The 18,786-nt window shown below is 44.9% G+C and overlaps 1 protein-coding gene across 1 annotated transcript in view; it reads left to right on the forward strand.

The window, feature by feature from the left end:
- Positions 1 to 18,786, forward strand: part of LOC120945822 — a 70,629-nt gene that overhangs the window by 14,586 nt on the left and 37,257 nt on the right. Inside the window, exons 3-11 of the mRNA XM_040360311.1 lie at positions 1,352 to 1,403; positions 1,529 to 1,595; positions 1,699 to 1,921; positions 5,750 to 5,801; positions 5,916 to 5,982; positions 6,086 to 6,308; positions 14,615 to 14,666; positions 14,781 to 14,847; positions 14,951 to 15,173. Coding sequence (XP_040216245.1) covers positions 1,352 to 1,403; positions 1,529 to 1,595; positions 1,699 to 1,921; positions 5,750 to 5,801; positions 5,916 to 5,982; positions 6,086 to 6,308; positions 14,615 to 14,666; positions 14,781 to 14,847; positions 14,951 to 15,173 — 1,026 coding nt within the window. The remainder of the gene's footprint in view (positions 1 to 1,351; positions 1,404 to 1,528; positions 1,596 to 1,698; positions 1,922 to 5,749; positions 5,802 to 5,915; positions 5,983 to 6,085; positions 6,309 to 14,614; positions 14,667 to 14,780; positions 14,848 to 14,950; positions 15,174 to 18,786) is intronic.

Here is an 18,786-nt window from a genome sequence, read left to right on the forward strand (position 1 = left end):
TCCTGGTTGGGTGGACGACCCAAGGTATAATCTTGGCTTTGACAACCAGAGGCAGACTACAGTGAAGTGAAGACAACAGCCTTTGGAAGTGACACAGGTGCTGAAGCAGGTATACAGACACTGGCAATCACTCTGCATCAGGCCCTGGATATCCTCTGGGAGACACGTGCATAGTAGGTTGTTGCAGTCAATGCAGTGGGCTCAGGGCGATAAGTTTGCTGACCTCCGGTGACACTTCAGGCAAACCAGACATTGCGTATCCCGATTGTTGAGTGAGCCAACCTGACCATGTGAAATTCCCATGTCTAGAATAAGTGGCCAGGCTCCAGCTTCACCATCAATAATTTCCAGGGTAGGATCTGAGCCACAGGGACCTACCCTTTAGCAAGCAAAGAACCATGTGAGAAGAAGGGGGGCACTCTCACTGGTGCATATTTATCCTCTCACCTTATGTTGAAGCAGTCAATCCTGATACAAAATGCGGTGTGACATCAGCAATTACAAGCTGATCATTCTTGGACATGTTTGGGCAAGCATTTTCTCACTAACAGCCATGGTCTCTTTCAGTCACAGTCCCTGCATTGCACCAGAATTGCACATTGGTTTACACTGACATCTGCGAACCGCTGGGGGTGTCAATGTAAAGTTAATGACACCCCCAGATCACAGTGGGAACTGTCAAATGGTGCAGGAATCGTATCGCATAGGTGTGAACACCCATGTGATCCGATTCCAGTGCGGAACAAAAAAAAGGGTCCTGCACTATTTTGGTGCGAATGTGATGCAATTTCAGCTATTCTGGGTCTGGTGATCTGGGTCCTCTGGCGGATTCAGCGGTAGGCCTCTGTATGTGAATTAGGTACAACAGACAGTGACATACCGACTCTAACTAATGCATCATTAGTTCATGAAGCAGATCTCCCTGCTCTCAGGACATTATGGATCCTGGTTTTGATGCAGCACTTAAACTGAAGCTGGTCTCCTAGGCTCTCTCAGCAACAAGACCTTCCACTCTTCTTAACTGCCCCACTCATTCCTGGGATTTTCTATTTATATTGCTCCTCCGGCCTTCAGCACTCTGGGTCCTGTAGCTTCTCTCTGTATGCAAAGTATTGGCGCCTCTTCTGGCCAAACTACATCTCCGTCTCCTACACAAATCTCAAAAGTCATGCCAACATTTAAGCATTCAGAGAACTGAACAACCAGTAATTAAATCCTATTGTTGTTAGGATTAACTACAGTTTGTTCATATGAAGGCAATCCAGTGCTACAATAGAACACTAAATTATCATTATGACTTCTTTACTACCCAGACAAGAAAACTGATGTCATGTTTTCCATTTCTTCCTAGTACACGCATCCTGTTCAACGAGTGCGAGAAACCTGCAGGAATCTATTTTAATGTAAGTTTTATTGTAAAATACCTTCTCTGCCTAAATACATTAAATTCGCACAAAAAAAAATCACAGAAAATAATATACAATATAATAACACAAGTCTTAAAAAGTAATTATTTTGAATTTCTAAGTGTTCAGTGTCCATCTGAGTGCCAAGTGAATGGACGAACTGTTTGGGGAACTGATGTCTACACAGATGTAAGCTATTAGTTTTACCATTTTCTCATATATTACTCAGGTCATATATAATGTAGAAAATTCTAACATTAATCTTCCACTGAATGCCACACGTTTATCATAGGATTCCTCAATATGTAAAGCAGCTATCCATGCTGGAATTCTGGGTAATAATGGAGGACTGGTGACAGTGGGAAAAAGACCTGGACAACAGAGTTACAGTGGATCAGCAAGGAATGGAGTCACAACAATCAATTATGGATCTTGGCCTGGGTCATTTGTATTTCATGGTTCCCCAAAACCACCAACTCCTAAACCTACAGAAGTACCAACCCAAAAACCACCAGGTAGTCTCCTACAACAGACCAGAGTATCCAATATGAAATGTCTCTCAGATTTAGTTAATGTCAAACTTCTCAAATAGATCATTTACAGTCAAATTACTTCGTACAACGGATTGTACTAAGGTTATCGTTTGTCCCTATTTGCCTGGAATAAACCACATATTGCGAGATCTGTCCTCAGAGCAAGCATCCCTGGTGTAACACTGGCAGGGAAGTCAAAAAGTTTGGCCTGCTCAGTGCCTTTATTGTAGACACATCAGTATGGTGGCTGCTGGACTCTGTAGCCAATGCGCATGTAAGGCAATTGTTGGGCGGTAGATCAACCTTCTTTTTTTCAAGATTGAAAAGCTGGAAAAGAAAAGCTGGACAGTTGTTCAAGTATTTTCTTGCATGTGCAATTAGCTAAAGAGTCCTTTAGTGCCATATTGGGGTAGTTGCTGCATTTATGCAGTGCAGGGAGGACTTTTCCACTGAGAACTTTACTTTGGGGTAAAAATTAAGGACCAGTATTTGCATACTTAGGCCCAGATTCTCAAAGGGCTTACAACGGCACAACGCCATGTACGCCGTCGTAAGTCCTAATCTGGGTCGTCGTATCTATGCGACTGATTCTTAGGGCCAGATTCTGGTACATCTGGCGTATCTCCGCGGCGGCGTAACGTATGTCATTTACGTTACCCCGCCGCAAGTTTTTCATGCAAGTGCTTTATTCACAAAGCACTTGCGTGTAAAGTTGCGGCGGCGTAGCGTAAATCACCCGGCGTAACCCTGCCTAATTCAAAGTAGGCGGGTAGGGGGCATGTAGAATTTAAATGAAGCGCGTTCCTTCTCCGATTGTACTGCGCATGCGCCGTCTGTAAAATATCCCAGGGTGCATTGCTCCAAATGACGTCGCAAGGACGTCATTGGTTTCGACGTGAACGTAAATGGCATCCAGCCCCATTCACGGACGACTTACGCAAACAACGTAAATTTATAAATTTTGACGCGGGAACGACGGCCATACTTAACATTGGTTGCGCCTCATATAGCAGGGGCAACTTTACGCCGGGACAGTAAACGTCGTAACTTTACTGCATCGGCCGCGCGTACGTTTGGGAATTTGCGTATCTAGCTAATTTGCATACTCGACAGGGAAAACGACGGACGCGCCACCTAGCGAACAAAAAAAAATTACATTTAAGATCCGACGGCCTAAGAGACTTACGCCTGTCGGATCTAATGGATATCTATGCGTAACTGATTCTAAGAATCAGTCGCATAGATACAATGGCCCAGATTAGGACTTATGATGGCGTACATGGCGCTGCGCCGTCGTAAGCCCTTTGAGAATCTGGGCCTTAGAATCAGTTACGCATAGATATCCATTAGATCCGACAGGCTCTTACGCCGTCGGATCTTAACTGCAATTTTTTTTTTGCCAGCTAGGTGGCACATCCATCGTTTTCCCCGTCGAGTATGCAAATTAGCTAGATACGCGAATTCCCGAACGTACGCGCGGCCGACGCAGTAAAGTTACAACGTTTACGTTAGGCTTTTCCCGGCGTAAAGTTGCCCCTGGGTCTATGAGGCGCAACCAATGTTAAGTATGGCCGTCGTTCCCGCGTCGAAATGTATGAATTTACGTAGTTTGCGTAAGTCGTCCGTGAATGGGGCTGGACGCCATTTACGTTCACGTTGAAACCAATGACGTCCTTGCGACGTCATTTAGAGCAATGCACGCTGGGATATTTTAGGGACGGCGCATGCGCAGTTCGTTCGGCGCGGAGACGCGCTTCATTTAAATGAAACACGCCCCCTACCCGCCTAATTTGAATTAGGCGGGCTTACGCCGGGTGATTTACGCTACGCCGCCGCAACTTTACACGCAAGTGCTCTGTGAATAAAGCACTTGCATGAAAAACTTGCGGCGGCGTAACGTAAATGAGATACGTTACGCCCGCCCAAATTTACTCCATTCTACGAGAATCTGGGCCACAGTAACCACCTATGGATATTCACTTTTCCAGCCAAAACTAAGAAAACAGAAAAGCTTTGAATTGATTGGTTGCTGCTACCAATTTATAGAGCTTGTCTCTGCAGCAAAATTTGGTAGATAAAATAGAAACATTTATTGCTGCTATTACTATGTAATAAACATTTAAATACCAAATTCTCTACTTTCTAGCTTTACTTGCTCTTGACCTTTGTAATCTGTGCATCAATAACCCCTAAACTCTGTATGTTACTTACCCCTGATACCTGAAATCTTTACATTAGTTACTCCCAACACCTGCACTCTTTGTATTACTTAGTCCTGGCTTTTGCACTCAGTGCATTACATATGCCTTACTCCTGTACTCTGTGTGACATTTACTCCTGATTTCTAAACTCTTTGGGGTAGATTCACAAAGGAGATACGGCGGCGTATCTCCAGATACGCCGTCGTATCTCTGAGTCTGGGCGGTCGTATCTATGCGCATTATTCATAGAATCAGTTACGCATAGATTTCTATTAGATCCGACAGGCGTAAGTCTCTTACGCCGTCGGATCTTAACTGCATATTTACGCTGGCTGCTAGGGGCGTGTACGCTGATTTACGCCTAGAAATATGTAAATCAGCTAGATACGCGAATTCACGAACGTATGTCTGGCCGACGCAGTACAGATACGCCATTTACGTTAGGCTTTTCCCGGCGTAAAGTTACCCCTGCTATATGATGAGTGCATGCAGCGTACCAATGTTAAGTATGGACGTCGTTCCCGCGTCGAATCTTAAAAATTTTACGTCAATTGCGTAAGTCGTCCGTGAATGGGGCTGGACGTCATTTACGTTCACGTCGAAACCAATACGTCCTTGCGGCGTACTTTGGAGCAATGCACACTGGGATATTCCACGGACGGCGCATATTCTATGACCCGACGTCAATCACGTCGGGTCATGGTTAATTTAAATAACACACGCCCACCTCTTCACAATTTGAATTAGGCGGGCTCACGCCGGCCTATTTACGCTACGCCGCCGCAACTTTCTTTTGAGAATATGGCACTTGTCTGTAAAAGTTGCGGAGGCGTAACATAAATAGGATATGTTACGCCGGCACAAAGTTACGTGCATCTACGTGAATCTACCCCTTTGTTACTAACTTATGACCCTTACACTCTTTGTTACATCCTGCTGAGTTCTGCCACTCTTTCCATTCCTTACACCTGACTCCTGCACACTTTCTGTTGCTTAAAATCGGGCACCTGCAATTGTTGTATTATTTACTCCTGACCCCTGCACTCTGAGGGTTACTTACTACTGACCCCTGCACTCTAAGCATTATTTATGCCTGCCACCGGCACGATTTACCTTATGTACTCCTGTACCCTGCACCCTGTGCGTCACGCACTCCTGGCTCCTGCACTCTAAGCATTATGCACTTTTGTAGGTGCAAGTTTTATTAAAAGATTTTAAAATGAACCAATAGTCCCGCATTGTAAGTGAAGACAGTCAGGGCTGCTGGCAACTTGGAGCATCAGAGAGCAGTCAACAGCCTGGAGAATGAGGAATAAGGTAAGTATTACAGCCTTGAATTGATTGGTAGCTGCTACCAATTTATAGAGCTTGCCTCTGCAGCAAAATTTGGTAATAAAAATAGAAACATATAGATAATCACAGTAGCCATACTAAGCTTTAAGCATTCAAAGTACTGAACAACACCAGTAATGTAATCCTAATGCTTATTCAGAGTAACTACAGTTTGCCTATATGAAGGCAATCCAGTGCTACAATAGAACACTGGATGGTCATTATGACTTCATCACTACCTGGGTATAAAAACTGACCTAATGTTTTCTCTTTCCAGTAAATGGATCCTGTTCAACTAGTGCCAGAGATCTTCAGGAATCAATTTCAATGTAAGTTGTATCTCAAAATAATTTCTCTGTCTGAATCAATTCAATCAACCATAAAAATAAATGATAATCAGTATAATATAATGAATCCAACTTTTAATATTTTGAATTTCTAAGTGTTCAATGTCCATCTGAGTGCCAGGTGAACGGAGGAATTGTTTGGGGAACTGATGTCTACACAGATGTAAGTTATTAGTTTTACCATTTTCTCATATAATACTAAGTCATGTATAATGTAGAAAAGTCTAACATTAATCTTGCACCGAATGCCACATTTTTTATCTTAGGATTCCTCAATATGTAAAGCAGCTATCCATGCTGGAATTCTGGGTAATAATGGAGGACTGGTGACAGTGGGAAAAACACCTGGACAACAGAGTTACAGTGGATCAGCAAGGAATGGAGTCACAACAATCAATTATGGATCTTGGCCTGGGTCATTTGTATTTCATGGTTCCCCAAAACCACCAACTCCTAAACCTACAGAAGTACCAACCCAAAAACCACCAGGTAGTCTCCTACGACAGACCAGAGTATCCAATATAAACTGTCTCTCAGATTTAGTTAATGTCAAACTGCTCAAATAGATAGAGATTTACAGTCAAATTACTTTGTACAACGGATTGTACTAAGGTTATCTTTTGTCCCTATTTGCCTGGAATAAACCACATTTTGAGGGATCTGTCCTCAGAGCAAGCATCCCTGGTGAAACCCCCTATCAGAGAAGTCAAAAAGTTTGGCCTGCTCAGTGCCTTTATTGTGGCCACATCAGTATGGCGGCTGCTGGACTCTGTAGCCAATGCGCATGTAAGGCAATTGTTGGGCGGTAGATCAACATTCTTTTTTTCAAGATTGAAAAGCTGGAAAAGAAAAGCTGGACAGTTGTTCAAGTATTTTCTTGCATGTGCAATTAGCTAAAGAGTCCTTTAGTGCCATATTGGGGTAGTTGCTGCATTTATGCAGTGCAGGGTGGACTTTTCCACTGAGAACTTTAGTTTGGGGTAAAAATTAAGGACTAGTATTTGCATACTTAGTAACCACATATGGATATTCACTTTTCCAACCAAAACAAAGACAACAGAAATGCTTTGAATTAATTGGTTGCTGCTACCAATTTATAGAGCTTGTCTCTGCATCAAAATTTGGTAGATACAATAGAAACATTTATTGCTGCTATTACTGTGTAATAAACATTTAAATACCAAATTCACTACTTTCTAGCTTTACTTGCTCTTGACCTTTGTAATCTGTGCATCAATAACCCCTAAACTCTGTATGTTACTTACCCCTGATACCTGAAATCTTTACATTAGTTACTCCCAACACCTGCACTCTTTGTATTACTTAGTCCTGGCTTTTGCACTCAGTGCATTACATATGCCTTATGCCCCGTACACACCATCACTTTATGTGATGAAAAAAAACGACATTTTCTGTGAAGTAAAAAATGACGTTTTTGAAACTTCAATTTTCAAAGACGAAGTTGCCTACACACCATCATTTTTCTCACAATGTTCTAGCAAAGCGAGGTTACGTTCTCACCACTTTTTCCATTGAAGCTTGCTTCATAAGTAGCTTCTGGGCATGCGCGGGTGAAAAAACGTCTTTTTAAACGACGTTTTTTGCTACACACGGTCAATTTCTGTGAAGTAAAAGTTGACGTTTTGAAAAACGACACATAAAATTGAAGCATGCTTCAATTTTTTTTGGTCGTTTTTTAGAAGACATAAAACGACGTTTTCCCCCACACACGGTCAATTAAAGTGACGTTTTTAAAAACGTCATTTTTTTTCATCACATAAAGTGATGGTGTGTATGGGGCATTACTCCTGTACTCTGTGTGACACTTACTCCTGATTTCTAAACTCTTTGGGCCAGATTCAGAGAGAACTGCGGCGGCGTAACGTATCGTCTTTAAGTTACACCGCCGCAAGTTTTCCTTAGTAAGTGCTTGATTCACAAAGCACTTGAGTATAAACTTGCGGCGGAGTAACTTAAAGACGTCCGGCGCAAGCCCGCCTAATTCAAATGGGGCGTGTACCATTTAAATTAGGCGCGTTCCCGCGCCGAACGTTCTGCGCATGCTCCGTTAGGAAATTTCCCGGCGTGCATTGCGTGAAATTACAGCGCCCCGACGTGTTTTTTGAATGGCGACGTGCGTAACGTACTTTCGTATTCCCAGACGTCTTACGCAAAAAAAAAAAATTGAAATTCGACCCGGGAACGACGGCCATACTTTAACATGGCTCGTCTAAAGTTAAGCCATGAAAAAGCAGGCCTAACTTTGCGACGGGAAAAACCGACTAGCGATGACGTAACAAACGCGCGTACCTTCGTGGATCGCCGTAAAAGCTAATTTGCATACCCGACGCTGGAAAACGACGCAAACTCCACCCATCGGCGGCCGAAGTATTGCATCCTAAGATCCGACGGTGTAAGTCAATTACACCTGTCGGATCTTAGGGCTATCTATGCGTAACTGATTCTATGAATCAGCCGCATAGATACTCTCAGAGATACGACGGCGTATCAGGAGATACGCCGTCGTATCTCTTTTGTGAATCTGGCTCTTTGTTACTAACTTCTGACCCTTACACTCTTTGTTATATCCTGCTGAGTTCTGCCACTCTTTCCATTCCTTACACCTGACTCCTGCACACTTTCTGTTGCTTAAAATCGGGCACCTGCAATTGTTGTATTATTTACTCCTGACCCCTGCACTCTGAGGGTTACTTACTACTGACCCCTGCACTCTAAGCATTATTTACAGTTGTGTTCAAAATTATTCAACCCCCCAATGCTGTAAAGGGTTTTAGGGAATTTAGTGTACATTTGTAATTGTATTCAGAATGAAATCCTACAAGGACTTCTTAAAGAACCATATGCAACTAAAATGACATCAATTGGTTTTGTAATACAGTAGTAAATGTTTATTTTGTGAATTCTTCATTTACACAATTATTCAACCCCTTAAAGACTACCACTCTGAAGAACAGAGGTTCATTGAAGTGTTTTCAATCAGGTATTGAAAACACCTGTGGATGTCAGGGAGCAGCAATAAAGCCTAATAAGCACCAATCAGGCAGCTTTAAAATGACTGTGATACTCAGCTCCTTCTAGACATTTACTGGTGTGGTTACAAACATGGTGAAGTCAAGAGAATGGTCCGGGAAGAGAAGAGGTGATTACTCTTCACAGGAAGGGCAATGGCTATAAGAAGATTGCAAAGATGTTAAACATACCAAGAGACACCATAGGAAGCATCATTCTCAAATTCAAGCCAAAGGGCACTGTTGAAACGCTACCTGGTCGTGGCAGAAAGAAGATGCTGACTTCGACTGCTGAGCGCTACCTGAAGCGTAGAGTGGAGAAAAGTCCCCTTGTGACTGCTGAGGAACTGACAAAAGATTTGTCAGATGTGGGTACTGAAGTTTCTGCTCAGACAATACGGCGCACACTGCGTAATGAAGGCCTCCATGCCAGAACTCCCAGGCGCACCCCCTTGCTGTCTCCAAAGAATAAGAAGAGTCGACTGCAGTATGCAAAAATCATGTGGACAAACAACAGAAGTTTTGGGAATGTGTTCTGTGGACTGATGAAACAAAATTAGAAGTGTTTGGGCCCATGGATCAACGCTATGTTTGGAGGAGGAAGAACAAGGCCTATGATGAAAAGAACACCTTGCCTACTGTGAAGCATGGCGGGAGGTCAATCATGCTTTGGGGCTGTTTTGCTTCTGCAGGTACAGGGAAGCTTCAGCGTGTGCAAGGTACCATGAATTATCTTCAGTACCAGGAGATAGTGGATAACAATGTGATGCAGTCCGTCACAAACCTGAGGCTTGGGAGACGTTGGACCTTTCAACAGGACTATGATCCCAAGCATACCTCCAAGTCCACTAGAGCATGGTTGCAGATTAAAGGCTGGAACATTTTGGAGTGGCCATCGCAGTCACCAGACTTAAATCCAATTGAGAACCTCTGGTGGGAATTAAAGTAAGCAGTTGCAGTGCGCAAGCCTAAGAATGTGACTGAACTGGAGGCTTTTGCCCATGACGAATGGGCGAAGATACCAGTAGATCGCTGCAAGACACTTGTGTCAAGCTATGCTTCAAGTTTAAAAGCTGTTATAACTGTAAAAGGATGTTGTACTAAGATTGAATGTCAATTGGGGGTTGAATAAAACTGATAATGATGTGAGCACAGAAAAGACATTTGTGGTTATTTCATTATAAATGTTATGTTATATTTGTCTGACCTACACGTGCCTCTTTGATTTAATTGTAAGCAGGATGACAGGATAATCAAAATCAATGTCAAACTGGGCAAAACAATCAATTTCAGTGGGGGTTGAATAATTTTGAATACAACTGTATGCCTGCCACCGGCACAATTTACCTTATGTACTCCTGAACCCTGCAAGTGAAGACAGTCAGGGCTGCTGGCAACTTGGAGCATCAGAGAGCAGTCAACAGCCTGGAGAATAAGGAATAAGGTAAGTATTAAAGTCTTGAATTGATTGGTTGCTGCTACCAATTTATAGAGCTTGCCTCTGCAGCAAAATTTGGTAATACAAATAGAAACATATAGATAATCACAGTAGTCATACTAAGCTTTAAGCATTCAAAGTACTGAACAACATCAGTAATGTAATCCTAATGCTTATTCAGAGTAAGGATGAGCCGAACACCCCCCTGTTCGGTTCGCATCAGAACTTGCGAACACACCAAATGTTCGTGTGAACTTTGGAACCCCGTTGAAGTCTATGGGACTTGAACATTTGAAATCTAAAGTGTTAATTTTAAAGGCTAATGTGCAAGTTATTGTCCTAAAAAGGGTTTGGGGACCTGGGTCCTGTCCCAGGAAACATGTATCAATGCAAAAAAAAGTTTTAAAAACTGACGTTTTTTCAGGAGCAGTGAATTTAATAGTGCTAAAAGTGAAACAATAAAAGTGTAATATTACTTTAAATTTCGTACCTAGGGGGGGTGTAAAGTCAGCATGTGAAAAAGCGCATGTTTCCCGTACATAGAACTGTCCCTGCACAAAGTGTCATTTCTGAATGGAAAAAAGCCATTTAAAACCGGCTTTGCGGCTCTAATGAATTGTCGGCTCTGGCAATTACAGAGATGATTTATTCATAAAAAATAAAAATAAAAAAGCTGGGGCCCCCCCCCAAATTTCATTAACAGGCCCTTCAGGTCTGATATGGATATTAAGGGGAACCCCGCCGTCAATTAAAAAAAAAATGATGTGGGGTTCCCCCCAAATATCCATACCAGACCCTTCAGGTCTGGTGTGGATTTTAAGGGGAACTCCACCCCAAATTAAAAAAAAATGGCGTGGAGTTCCCCCAAAAATCCACACCAGACCCTTATCCGAGCACGTTAACCTGGCCGGCCGCAGAAAAGAGGGGGGGACAGAGTGCGGCCCCCCCTCTCCTGAACCGCACCAGGCCACATGCCCTCAACATGGGGAGGATGTCCCCATGTTGATGGGGACAAGGGCCTCATCCCCACAACCCTTGCCCGGTGGTTGTGGGGGTCTGCGGGCGAGGGGCTTATCAGAATCTGGAAGACCCCTTTAACAAAGGGGGCCCCCAGATCCTGGACCCCCCCTATGTGAATTGGTAATGGGGTACACTGTACCTCTACCATTTCACGAAGGAAGTGTAAAATCTCTCCAGCGACGAGTGATCAGCAGTCCGGTCCAGCGATGCAGAAGATCTCTCCATCCAGAGCGCAGCAGGCGAGCTCCTCTCTCCGCTGGACACAGCCCAGCGGAATGACGTGCTGGAGCTGTGACATTTCTTATATAGGGGAAGCGGCCACCTGTCACGTGACCCCGCCCCCTCTAACACCCTCGTACGTCACTGGAAAAGCCCGGTCTTTCCGGGCCTTTCCCAGTGACGTACGAGGGTGCGTCAGAGGGGGCGGGGTCACGTGACGGGTGGCCGCTTCCCCTATATAAGAAATGTCACAGCTCCAGCGCGTCATTCCGCTGGGCTGTGTCCAGCGGAGAGAGGAGCTCGCCTGCTGCGCTCTGGACGGATAGATCTTCTACATCGCTGGACCGGACCGCTGATCACTCGTCGCTGGAGAGATCATCCGTCGCTGGATAGAAGACGGCCGGGCCGAGAGTGGATTCACATCGCTGGATTTTTTTTTTTTTTTATTAATAAAGGATTTTTTTCTACGGTGTCTGTGTTTTTTTAACTATTTACACTTCCTTCGTGAAATGGTAGAGGTACAGTGTACCCCATTACCAATTCACATAGGGGGGGTCCAGGATCTGGGGGTCCCCTTTGTTAAAGGGGTCTTCCAGATTCTGATAAGCCCCCCACCTGCAGACCCCCACAACCACCGGGCAAGGGTTGTGGGGATGAGGCCCTTGTCCCCATCAACATGGGGACATCCTCCCCATGTTGAGGGCATGTGGCCTGGTGCGATTCAGGAGAGGGAGGGGGCCGCACTCTGTCCCCCCCTCTTTTCTGCGGCCGGCCAGGTTAACGTGCTCGGATAAGGGTCTGGTGTGGATTTTTGGGGGAACTTCACGCCATTTTTTTTTTTACATTTGGGGTGGAGTTCCCCTTAACCACTTGCTTACTGGGCACATATACCCCCCTCCTGCCCAGGTGAAATTTCAGCTTTCGGCACTGCGTCGCTTTAACTAACAATTGCACGTTTGTGCGACGTGGCTCCCAAACAAAATTGACGTCCTTTTTTCCCCACAAGTAGAGCTTTCTTTTGGTGGTATTTGATCGCCTGTGCGGTTTTTATTTTTTGCGCTATAAACAAAAAAGTGCGACAATTTTGAAAAAAATACAATATTTTTTACTTCTTGCTATAATAAATATCCCAATTAAAAAAAAAAAAAAATAAATAATTTCTCAGTTTAGGCCAATACGTATTCTTCTACATATTTTTGTTAAAAAAAAAAAATCGCAATAAGCGACTGGTTTGCGCAAAAGTTATAGCGCTTACAAAATAGGGGACAGAATTATTTTTTTTTTTTTTACTAGAAATGGCGGCGATCTGTAATTTTTATTGGGACTGCGACGTTATGGCGGACACATCGGACACATTTTTGGCGCCATTCACATTTATACTGCGATCAGTGCTATAAATATGCACTAATTACAGTATAAATGTGACTGGCATTGAAGGGGTTAACACTAGGGGGTGAGGAAGGGGTTAAATATGTTTCCTATAAAGTATTCTAACTGTAGGTGGAGGGGGGGTGACTGGGGGGGGTGACCGATCTGTGTCCCTATGTACAAGGGACACAGATCGGTCTCCTCTCCAGAGACAGCACCGCTGTCTCTGTGTGAAACGGCAATGAGAGATGATCTCATATGTTTACATATGAGATCATCTCTCATTGGCCGCACAGATCGCATCGCAAACGGCCACTCTGATTGGCCGTTCGCGGCGATCTGTAATTGGCTGTGTCCAAGGGACACGGCCAACACAGATTTTCCCCGCTGCGCGCTCTGGAGCGCGCGCAGGGACCGCCCAAAGGGGCGGACAACAATTGACGTCCACTTGGAGGGTCCTGAAGGGTCTGGTATGGATATTTGGGGGGAACCCCCGTCATTTTTTTTTTAATTGACGGCGGGGTTCCCCTTAATATCCATATCAGACCTAAAGGGCCTGTTAATGGAATTTGGGGGGACCCCCAGCTTTTTTATTTTTATTTTTTATGAATGAATCATCTCTGAATTGCCAGAGCCGACAATTCATTAGAGCCGCAAAGCCGGTTTTAAATGTCTTTTTTTCTTTCAGAAATTACACTTTGTGCAGGGACAGATCTATGTACGGGAAACATGCGCTTTTTCACATGCTGACTTTACACCCCCCCCAGGTACAACATTTAAAGTAATATTACACTTTTATTGTTTCACTTTTAGCATTATTAAATTCACTGCTCCTGAAAAAACGTCAGTTTTTAAAACTTTTTTTTGCATTGATACATGTTTCCTGGGACAGGACCCAGGTCCCCAAACACTTTTTAGGACAATAAATTGCATATTAGCCTTTAAAATTAACACTTTAGATTTCTCCCATAGACTTTAAGGCCCCATACACACGAGAGAATTTATCCGCGGATACGGTCCAGCGGACCGTTTCCACGGATAAATCCTCTCAAAGATTTCCGCAGATTTCTATGCGATGGAGTGTACTCACCATCGCATTGAAATCCACGCGGAAATCCTCTGGCGATGACGTGTCGCGCCGTCGCCGCGATTATGGCGCGGCGACGGGCGCGACGCTGTCATATAAGGAATTCCACGCATGCGTCAAATCATTACGACGCGTGCAGGGAATCCCTTTGGACGGATGGATCCGGTGAGTCTGTACAGACGAGCGGATCCATCCGTTGGGATGTACTTCAGCAGATGGATTTGTTGAGCATGTCAGCAAATATTCATCTGCTGGAAATCCATCCCAGGGGAGATTTATCCGCGGATAAAGATCCGCTGGCGTGTACACACCATAGGATCTATCCGCTGAAACCCATTTGCTGGGATTTATCTGCGGATGGATTCTATGGTGTGTATGGGGCCTCACAGGGTGTTCCGCGGCATTTCGAATTTGCCGCGAACACCCCTAATTGTTCGTTGTTCGCCGAACAGGCGAACAGGCAATGTTCGAGTTGAACATGAGTTCGACTCGAACTCGAAGCTCATCCCTAATTCACAGTAACTACAGTTTGCCTATATGAAGGCAATCCAGTGCTACAATAGAACACTGGATGATCATTATGACTTCATCACTACCTGGGTATAAAAACTGACCTAATGTTTTCTCTTTCCAGTAATTGGATCCTGTTCAACTAGTGCAAGAAACCTGCAGGAATCAATTTCAATGTAAGTTGTATCTCAAAATAATTTCTCTGTCTGAATCAATTCAATCAACCATAAAAATAAATGATAATCAGTATAATATAATGAATCCAACTTTTAATATTTTGAATTTCTAAGTGTTCAATGTCCATCTGAGTGCCAGGTGAACGGAGGAACTGTTTGGGGAACTGATGTCTACACAGATGCAAGTTATTAGTTTTACCATTTTCTCATATAATACTAAGTCATGTATAATGTAAAAAGGTCTAACATTAATCTTGCACCGAATGCCACATTTTTTATCTTAGAATTCCTCAATATGTAAAGCAGCTATCCATGCTGGAATTCTGGGTAATAATGGAGGACTGGTAACAGTGGGAAAAACACCTGGACAACAGAGTTACAGTGGATCAGCAAGGAATGGAGTCACAACAATCAATTATGGATCTTGGTCTGGGTCATTTGTATTCCATGGTTCCCCAAAACCACCAACTCCTAAACCTACAGAAGTACCAACCCAAAAACCACCAGGTAGTCTCCTACGACAGACCAGAGTATCCAATATAAACTGTCTCTCAGATTTAGTTAATGTCAAACTGCTCAAATAGATCATTTACTGTCAAATTACTTTGTACAACAGATTGTACTAAGGTTATTTTTTGTCCCTATTTGCCTGGAATAATCCCACATTTTGAGGGATCTGTCCTCAGAGCAAGCATCCCTGGTGAAACCCCCTATCAGAGAAGTCAAAAAGTTTGGCCTGCCCAGTGCCTTTATTGTAGCCACATCAGTATGGTGGCTGCTGGACTGCGCATGTAAGGCAATTGTTGGGCGGTAGATCAACCTTCTTTTTTTCAAGATTGAAAAGCTGGAAAAGAAAAGCTGGACAGTTGTTCAAGTATTTTCTTGCATGTGCAATTAGCTAAAGAGTAGAGTTGAGCGGACACCTGGATGTTCTGGTTCAGACCCGAACCCGGACTTTGAAAAAAATGTTCAGATTCGGGACCGAACCCGAACCCGGACTTTGACCCGGACCCGAACCCCATTGAAGTCAATGGGGACCCGGACTTTTGACTACAAAAATGTCTCTAAAAAACGAAGGGAAAGGTCGGGAAGAGCATGGCAAGTACTCTGGAAATAAATGTGGATTGGGAAATAACTTAAAATAAAAATATAATGATTTTGACCTTGGAGGACGAGGTCCATACAGTTTTGTTCAAAATTATTTAACCCCCCAATGCTGTAAAGGGTTTTAGGGAATTTAGTGTACATTTGTAATTGTATTCAGAATGAAATCCTACAAGGACTTCTTAAAGAACCATATGCAACTAATATGACATCAATTGGTTTTGTAATACAGTAGTAAATGCAAAATTCAAGGCAAAGGGCACTGTTGAAACGCTACCTGGTCGTGGCAGAAAGAAGATGCTGACTTCGACTGCTGTGCGCTACAAGAAAGGGTAGAGTGGAGAAAAGTCCCTGAGTGACTGCTGAGGAACTGAGAAAAGATTTGTCAGATGTGGGTACTGAAGTTTCTGCTCAGACAATATGGCGCACACTGCGTAATGAAGGCCTCCATGCCAGAACTCCCAGGCGCACCCCCTTGCTGTCTCCAAAGAATAAGAAGAGTCGACTGCAGTATGCCAAAAGTCATGTGGGCAAACCACACAAGTTTGGGGATTGTGTTCTGTGGACTGATGAAACAAAATTAGAACTGTTTGGGCCCATGGATCAACGCTATGTTTGGAGGAGGAAGAACAAGGCCTATGATGAAAAGAACACCTTACCTACTGTGAAGCATGGCGGGGAGTCAATCATGCTTTGGGCCTTTTTTGCTTCTGCAGGTACAGGGAAGCTTCAGCGTGTGCAAGGTACCATGAATTCTCTTCAGTACCAGGAGATATTGGATGACAATGTGATGCAGTCCGTCACAAACCTGAGGCTTGGGAGACGTTGGACCTTTCAACAGGACAATGATCCCAAGCATACCTCCAAGTCCACTAGAGCATGGTTGCAGATTAAAGGCTGGAACATTTTGGAGTGGCCATCGCAGTCACCAGACTTAAGTCCGATTGGGAACCTCTGGTGGGACTTAAAGAAAGCAGTTGCAGTGCGCAAGCCTAAGAAAGTGACTGAAGGTGGAAGCGGCGGTGGAGGAGGAGGAGGTAGCCAACACAGCAGGTTTTGGTTTTTATTTGATTTATTTTTTAAATTAGGGTAAACCCCAAAATAGTGAGACAGATCTAGGGTTGCTACCTCATCCCTTTAAACCTGAACACAGAGTAATTACACAGGTTCTGGGGCTAATTTAATGTCGATAAGGCACCAAGTGAGTTTAATTAGCAGCACCTTAATCAGCCAGGGAACCTGTGTAATTAATATGTTTTTGCTTTGAAAGGGATGAGATGGCAACCCTAGAAAGATCAGAAAAAAAAACAATGGCTGGGTAAGGTCGGCCCAGTGTCTATTCTGCACAAGGTACGGACAAGTCCTGTGGGATCCATGCCTGGTTCATTTTAATGAACATGAGCTTGTCCACATTGGCTCTGGACAGGCGGCTGCGCTTGTCTGTGATAACGCCCCCTGCCGTGCTAAATACACGTTCAGACAATACACTGGCCGCAGGGCAGGCCAGCACCTCCAAGGCGTAAAGGGCAAGCTCAGGCCATGTGCCCAATTTGGAGACCCAGAAGTTTAAGGGGGCATAGCCATCATTCAGTACGTGTAGGCGTGTGCACACATACTGCTCCACCATGTTGCTGAAATGCTGCCTCCTGCTAAAACGTTCCATATCAGCTGGTGGTGCTGTTTGTTGTGGCGTGTTGACAAAGCTTTTCCACATTTCGGCCATGCTAACCCTGCCTTCTGAGGTGCTGGCGGTGCCCCTGCTGCGTTGGCGACCTCTTCCTCCTCCTCTGCCTTCGCCTTCTGCTTCCACTGTGCCCCCCGCTGCCAGGTGGGAATTGCACCAGCAGCGCGTCTACCAGCGTGCGCTTGTACTCGCGCATCTTGCGTTTACGCTCCAGTGAGGGGATTAAGGACGGTACATTGTCCTTGTAACGGGGATCCAGCAGCGTGGCCACCCAGTAATCAGCACCTGTTATAATGTGCAAAACACGCCGGTCGTTGCGGAGACACTGCAGCATGTAATTGCTCATGTGTGCCAGGCTGCCCAGAGGCAACGAACAGCTGTCCTCTGTGGGAGGTGTATCATCTGTGTCCTCTGTATCCCCCCAGCCACGCACCAGTAATGGCCATGAGCTGGTATGGATGCCATCCTGCTGTGAACATGGTTCCTCCTCCTCCTCCATGTCTTCCTCCTCCTCATCCTCCACCGCGTCATCCTCCAGAACTGTGCCCTTGCTGGACAATTGTGTACCTGGCCTTTGTTGGTGCACGAACCCACCCTCGGAGCCACTTGTGAATGACTGCCCTGAAAGCCTTGGAAATTATCCCGATTCCTCCTCCTCCTCCTCCTCCTCCTGTGCCACATCCTCTTCCATCATCGCCCGTAGAGTTTTTTCAAGGAGGCATAGAACTGGGATAGTCACGCTGAGAGCGTCGTCATCGGCACTGGCCATGTTGGTGGAGTACTCAAAACAGCGCAACAAGGCGCACAGGTCTCGCATGGAGGCCCAGTTATTGGTGGTAAAGTGGTTCTGTTACGCAGAGCGACTCACGCGTGCGTGCTGCAGCTGGAACTCCACTATCGCCTGCTGCTGCTCGCACAGTCTGGCCAGCATGTGCAAGGTGGAGTTCCACCTTGTGGGCACATCACATATGAGGCGGTGAGCGGGAAGTCCGAAGTTACGCTGCAGCGCTGCCAGGCGAGCAGCAGCAGGGTGAGAACGCCGAAAGTGCGCACAGACGGCCGGCACTTTCTGCAGCAGCTGTGGCATATCGGGGTAAGTTTTGAGGAAACTCTGCACCACCAAATTCAGCACATGCGCCAGGCAAGGGATGTGCGTCAAACCAGCTAAGCCCAGAGCTGCTACGAGATTTCGCCCGTTATCGCACACCACCAGGCCCGGCTTGAGGCTCACTGATGCCAACCACTCATCGGTCTGTTGTTCCATGTCCCTCCACAACTCCTGCGCAGTGTGTGGTTTTTCCCCTAAACAGGAAAGTTTTAAAACTGCCTGCT

Source organism: Rana temporaria, chromosome 7, assembly GCF_905171775.1.
Source record: "Rana temporaria chromosome 7, aRanTem1.1, whole genome shotgun sequence".
NCBI lineage: Eukaryota > Metazoa > Chordata > Amphibia > Anura > Ranidae > Rana > Rana temporaria.